Source organism: Vicia villosa, unplaced genomic scaffold (genome assembly GCF_029867415.1).
Source record: "Vicia villosa cultivar HV-30 ecotype Madison, WI unplaced genomic scaffold, Vvil1.0 ctg.001598F_1_1, whole genome shotgun sequence".
NCBI classification, from domain to species: Eukaryota; Viridiplantae; Streptophyta; class Magnoliopsida; order Fabales; family Fabaceae; genus Vicia; species Vicia villosa.
In genome coordinates this window covers 152,505-159,667 of record NW_026705670.1, presented here as the reverse complement: position 1 = coordinate 159,667, position 7,163 = coordinate 152,505, and the positions used below count along the sequence as shown (strand labels likewise).

Below are 7,163 nucleotides of genomic sequence, written 5' to 3'. Positions count from 1 at the left end.
TCGTCACATTTTCAAAACCCTAATATTATCCCCCTTTCTTTTCTTTTCTTTTTTTAATTCTATTTTAATTGGTTAATTGAATTAACTAAATTTATCGAGTTTAATTAAAATAAATCTGATAATAGAGATTAAAATCTGCTGGATCATCATTTGGGCCACACGAATCACTATCACACCCCCTGGGCCCAACATCTTCTTTTTGGCACAAAATCTGATAACAAAAACGCCCCCTGGGCCTTGATCTGACTGGGCCCTACGTCAGGTTGCTAATTACACCATTAATTCAGTTTGCACCCCCTGGTTCTAACATTGTTTTTAGGTTACTTAGATTTTTTTCATGTTTCTTTTAGTGAATAAAAAGCTAATTTTTTTTCCTATTAATTTTGAGACTTTAATACATATTTTGTCATATAAAAAAAAATCACAAAAATATTAGTTTTAGGCTAATTGTTTTAATATTTTTTTGCTTGATTTGTAATTCAATTTCTCCCATAAAAACCATAAAAATAAATAGTATCTTTTAATTCACTTTCGCACTATATTTTGAATCACTTGTTTTCATGTTTGGTGCTATATTTTCAAGCCATTCTTTTAGTCAATTTTGTACTAATTTTGTATCATGCTTACTTGTGATTTTTACTTGTAACTTCACTTGTATGTTCTCATAGATTTAGGACCTATAATCTTAACATGAGTTTAGGCTTAGTTTTTCCTTCAAATCCTATAATTTTAGGTAGATTTTACCTTGAAAATTTAGGAATTAACTTATCTTTTAGTTCATATTAGATTAGGTTCCTTTTTCTTTTCCTTTTCAACTTTAAAACATCTAAAAAAGGACGACGCGAATCATGCTAATACTCTTTTTTCATAGTGGGAAAGAAATGATTGGGGCGTAGGCCCGGATGTATGTTCTTTTCTACCTAGTGGGAGAAATGATTGAGGTGTAGGCCTCGATGTATGTTCTTACCCGCTACTTAGAGAAATGATTGAGGCGTAGGCTTTGATGTATTTCTCTAATTTCTAAACACTCAAACTTTTAAGGCATGGTTCAAGTCACAAATTAATTTCCCTTAAAAGACATCCAACCAAAAACACTTCAAAATATTTAATAAAGGCTCAGACCTAAACAAAGTAAGGAAGTGATGCGAAGCCTTGTAGTGGGTTTTGTTCATCATGGAATTACACCTAAAAAACACAAACCAATCACCTCTCTTCTTTCTCTTGCCTTCAGGGCATTCTTTCTCCTAATCGGACATGTTATTTCCGCTCCATTCCTAACTTAAGACTACAGAGGCCGAGCAGCAGAGTGCGAATGTAACTGTTCAACTAAAAAACACAAAAATAAACAAAAACATATGAGCCGAACTACGGCGCTCTAATTCCTAAAAAGGATACGTAGGCATTAGGTCGCGGGGCCTAAGCGAGCACAATTATTTATAAACCTTTTTTTCCCCGTGTTTCTTTTTCTTTCATTTGCATGCATTCCCTTTGTATTAAGCTATAGATTTACACACCCTTTAGATAGAAACAAACATAGGTGGATACCATCGAGTACGATGGGCGTGAGGGGTGCTAGTACCTTCCCCTCGCGTAATTGACTCCCGTACCCTATCTCTGGTCGAAAGACCTCGTTCTTATTCATCTTAGGTTAGCTAATGTTCCTTTCCTCTTAGGATAGATATGTTAGTGGCGACTCTGTCTGATCATATTTCGCGAGCGTGCGACAGCATGTAACTGAACTCCATAGTGTCGGAAAGTATGTTTTCTTTTATCATGTGTCGCTTTTATCGTTACACTTGAGGTTTGAATAACATGTTGAATGCGATGTTTTGATCAGGTATGCGGTGGATGTTTATGCTATATTTTGTACTAGAAAGTGGGATGAAGTTGTGCCAAATGATCATATGCTGAACAAATATTGGGATTTTCTTCGTAAATTGTGAATTTCACAAGATTATATATTTCATTTATAGCTATTCTTTTGACAAAATGGCAATATGGATGATCAAGTTATTCTATTTTTATTGTTGAAGTTTATGCAGTAGATGGCAACAACAATACTTTTGTTTGTATATGGTTCTGCAAATCTATTTGAGACCTTTTGTAACTTTTTGAGCTATAAGAAATAGGACAGTCATCACTGTCTTTGTTTTTCAATTCACTCATTTCTCTATTCTTAAATTTTATTGAAGAAAGAAACACAGCTGCATTTAAAACATATATTGTTTGAATTCAACTTAGGAGCAGTTTATTAAATGATTCGATTCCTATAAAAAAAAGATATTTAGCAATTATTTTAATTTTTAAATTTTTGAATATGTGAGGTGTTGTCATTATAATAATCTTGAATTTAATGAAATTGATATGTATTTGTGAATTTGTGTTTTGTTAGTCATTTGAGATTTTTAAGTATCATTTAAGCTAGTCATATTAATTTTAGGGTTAAATAAGTTTTTAGTCCCTGTAAATATGGCACTTTCCAGTTTTAGTCCCTACAAAAATTTCCTTCGAACTTTGGTCCCTGTAAGTTTTTCCGTCCCCATTAAGAGTCCCTCCCGTTAGATTCCACTAACGGAGGGTGACGTGTAACGCATACGTGGATATTATTTCTTTCTGATTCGCCAGCGTGGAAATGATAAGGGTAAACTCTCTTAAACAAAATCTCACCCACAGATTAACTCTTTCTTTTTCACTAAAGCTCTCCTCTTTTCAACTGCAAACCCTAGATAAATCTTCTCTCTTCCAACATCCATCGTGGTCCCAACAACCCAGACAAGAAGAATCTTTGTGGTCCTAATACGAAGCATCTTGTGGTCCTAATACGAAGCATCTTGTGGTCCCAAAACGAAGCATAGTGGAGCTGAGTCGTTCGTTCTCTTTTGCGTGGACCAGGTATGTGAATGGTTCATCTTTCTTAGACTTTTTGCTATTTTCTAATGATAGTGGTTGCTAAACAAACATTAACTACTATAGGACAAAGATTTTGATTATTTAGTCGTATCTGTTGAGTACAGCATATGTACTTTATCTGTCGTTTTTTGTTGCCCTAGTTAGAAAATGAATTAAGTATTGTGTTGCCCTAGTTAGAAAATGAATTAAGTATTGTGTTGCCCTAACAGGAAATGTCTAAGTTTAAAGTTATTTTCTACACAAGGGGCAAGTTTGTAAAAGACCCTGAACTGAAATACGATGGTGGGGACATGTATGCTTTTAGTGGTCAAGATAGTGACTATTGGTCTTTCTTTGAGGCCTGTGATTTAGTTAAGAGTATTGACCCTGAATTTGATTTTGAGATGGTTAAGATGTGGTGGAAACATGAAGCAGGATCATTTGAAGCTGATTTAAATCCATTCAGAGATGATGGAGATTCTGCTGAGTTGGCTGCTTATGTTATTGGTCATGGAACTGAAGTTGAGATATATTGTGAGCCAAAACCAGATGAAGGAGAGTTGTCTTTTATGGAATCTGTTAGGCAAAAAGGGAAGGGTAAGTCTTGTGCATCAGAGAAGGAACCATTACATGAATGCAGTGGAGATTCAAGTGATGAGAGTATCAAGGATGTACACTTTGATGACAGTGAGGAAGAAAGGATGAATGGGTTTGAAGATGACTTTGAGGAACTAGTGGGTGTAGGTAAAACTAGTGAAGTTAGGAGTCCACCTGTTACAAACAATGTTGTCCCTAATGAAACAGACAATAACATATTTATTACAGATGAGATGGGCAAGGCACATGTAATTGAGGAGGAATACATGACAGATGAATTGGACAGTGGAGCTGATGATGATAGTGGTGATGACAGACCATGTGTTATAAGGTTCAATGCAGAAGAATCTTTCACAAAAGATTTTGTTTTTAAAGTTGGAATGGAGTTTCGTTCACTTAAGCAGTTTAAAGATGCTATACTAGAGCACAATGTTCTTAATGGGAGGGAAGTTAAGTTTGTAAAGAATGATGCCAATAGATGTAGGGTTGTATGTAAGGATAAGGAGAAATGTGATTACACTGTGCTATGTAGTAGAGTCCTAACATCCACTACTTTTAGGATTAAAACCTTGTATTCTAAGCACAAGTGTGGAAGACAGTTCTTTAATAGATGTGCTAAAGCTGATTGGGTGGCTAAGGTCATTGTTGATGGGTTGAAGAACAACACAAAGATGAAGTTGAATGATGTGGAGGCAGATGTTAGGCTTAGATATGCAACAGAAATTCCAGGTTGTAGGGCATTCAAGGCAAGGCAGATTGCTAGACAGATTGTGGAAGGTGACTCTAGTAAGCAATTCAACCTCCTTTGGTCTTATGGTGCTGAGTTAAGAAGGGCATCCCCAGGGAATACATTCAAACTCAATACAACATGTTCTGGTGAAGGGTTAAATCCAAGATTTGAGAAGTGTTATATGTGTTTTGATGGGACTAAGATGGCATTAAAAAAAGCATGTAGACCTTTCATTGGATTGGATGGATGTCACTTGAAGCATAAATATGGTGGAATTCTGCTCATTGCTGTAGGAAGAGATCCAAATGATCAGTACTTGCCAATTGCATTTGCAGTTGTAGAAAATGAATCAAAAGACACTTGGAGCTGGTTCATGAAGTTGTTGTTGGAAGATATTGGTGATGGAAGATGGTGTTTTATCTCTGACCAGCAAAAGGTACAATATTTATGTTGTTTACTTAAAATACAAAGTATTTATGTTATACAATATTTACTTAAAAGTATTTGTATTTGTTTCAGGGTCTGGTCAATGTGTTTGATGAGGAGTATCCTTCCTTTGAGCATAGATTCTGTTTAAGGCATCTTTATGCTAACTTCAAAAAGAAGTTTGGTGGAGGGACATTGTTTAGGGATCTAATGATGGCTGCTGCTAAGGCAACTTATTATGAGGCACATGAGGCAAAGATGCTCATGATCAAGGAAGCAAATGTGGATGCTTATGAGTGGCTGCAGGCAATCCCCAAACACAAGTGGTGTAAGCATGCATTTCCTTTCTACTCAAAATGTGATGTTTTAATGAATAATCTTAGTGAATCATTTAATGCTACCATACTTTTGCAAAGAGACAAACCCATTATAACAATGTTTGAGTGGATCAGAAACTACTTAATGGGTAGGTTTGCAACACTTAGGGAAAAGGTGAATGCTTATAAGGGTTATGTAATGACCAAACCATTAAGGAGACTAGATAGAGAAATAGAGAAAAGTGCTAGTTGGACAGCTACATATGCTGGTAGGTTAACATTTCAGGTAACACGTGTGCTTTTCACTGATAGCTTTGTAGTGGACCTAGAAAAACACACTTGTTCATGTAACTATTGGGAGTTGATTGGGATACCATGTAGGCATGTTGTAGCAGCCATTCATAGGAAAGTTGATGACCCAGTTAAGTATGTGCACAAATGTTATCTTAGGACCACTTATGAACACTGTTATAGTGAGGTGATACCATCTTTGAATGGGCAAAATAAGTGGCCTAAGACAACACATCCTATTATCATGCCACCATTGTTCAAACGTGGCCCAGGGAGGCCCAAAAAACTACGCAGGAGAGAACCTGATGAGGCAAATCAAACAAAGTGGCAAAGAACAAATACAACCCACAGATGCAAGATATGCTTTGTACTAGGTCATAACAAGAGGACCTGCAAGAAAAATAAGCAGATAGTTGTTGTATCTGCTGCAACAACATCACAAGAGGCTCCAACACAAAAGGCTCCAACACAAGAGGCTCCAACACGAGGCTCCTACTCAGGCTAGTCAAACAAGCAAAAAAAGGGTATTGGAACTAACATAATTATTTCTTTTTTCCTGCATTTTTTAGAGATTGAGACTGACCTATGTCTTATGAATTTTTTCAGGGGAGGCCTACAGGGTCTATCAACAAGAAAAAGAAAGATAAAGTGGCACCCAAGACAAAAAAATCTAGGGCAACTAAGACTGTTGAACCAGAATGTGATGTAGCTGCAAATGCTGTTCCTGATTCAGTTCCTGAAAAGGATGATGTCCAAGCTGATATCCCTATGCAAGATGATGTTCCAGTTCCTGATTCTGTTCCTGAAAAGGCTGATGTACAAGCTGATATCCCTGTGCAAGATGATGACCCTGTTCAAGATGATGTTCAAGATGCTGTCCCTGTTCAAGATGATGTTCAAGATGTTGTCCCTGTACAAGATGATGTTCAAGATGCTCCCAATACTGACATCAATGATTCACAGTCGTCTCTTAAAAAGTATTGTGGTATAGATGCTGAAACATTGGCTAAGATTCTTGATGATGATGAAATTCTAGATGTTCAACCATTGAATGTTGACACATCTCCTGTGAAAAGAACAGTCAGAACTTTTGTTGGTAAAGCTCCAAAGGTGGTCAAGAAAACTTCCAAATCCACTGCTTCTTCTTCATCCAGGCCAACATGTTCAGAACCTGTAAGTCTTATTTGGACATTTCACACTTTTTTAAATGACTGATTCATATAGATTAACTGTATTTGTTCATTATTACTAGGTCAAAAAACCAATCCAGAAGCCTAAGCCCAAGAAGATTGTTGATATGGGTGTTCAAAAAAGGCAGAGTGACAGACTTAGGACCATAAAAACAAAGAATATACCTGGCCCTGGAAAGAAGCCTGATGACCCTTTGGTCATTTATGAAGATGAAGCAACCTCAGACCAATCCAAGGGTGGGAAGCAGTCAGAAGATTGGGAGGCCATTTGCAAAAGGATGACTCAGTAGGATGACTTAGTGATGCCATGTTGTTTAGTTTGAATGAACTCAGTAGGAAAAATGTTATGTTTGTAATGTTAGTGAGGCTAGTCCTCTAACTATTTTCATGTTACTGCAATCTGCCTTGTGTTTTATGAACATATGTATCAAACCTAATGGTATGTCAATGGTTTTTTGTGCAAATTTTGGAGACCAATTATAAGTCATTAGTAAGTGACTTTATATGACAAGTACTGATCAAATTTTATGGTCAAATATATGTGTTTTACAGGTCAGTTTAAAGATGAATTATATGTCACTTTAATGACACAATTTATAGTCAAATATATGTCAAATTTTATAGTCAAATATAGACAAAATATAGCCAAATTATAGACAAATATATGTCAACTGGTGTAAACAAAAACAGATTATAATTGAATGAGAATAACTGATACAACAC

General features: G+C 36.1%; 1 protein-coding gene across 1 annotated transcript; it reads left to right on the top strand.

Annotated features, from left to right (window-relative positions):
• Positions 1 to 3,122: 3,122 nt before the first annotated feature.
• Positions 3,123 to 6,808, top strand: LOC131635949 (uncharacterized). The gene is made up of 4 exons (XM_058906585.1): positions 3,123 to 4,652; positions 4,736 to 5,245; positions 5,857 to 6,423; positions 6,503 to 6,808. Exons 1-4 carry the CDS (start codon positions 3,123 to 3,125, stop codon positions 6,728 to 6,730), a joined length of 2,835 nt encoding a protein of 944 aa, XP_058762568.1. The 3' UTR covers positions 6,731 to 6,808.
• Positions 6,809 to 7,163: the final 355 nt, after the last annotated feature.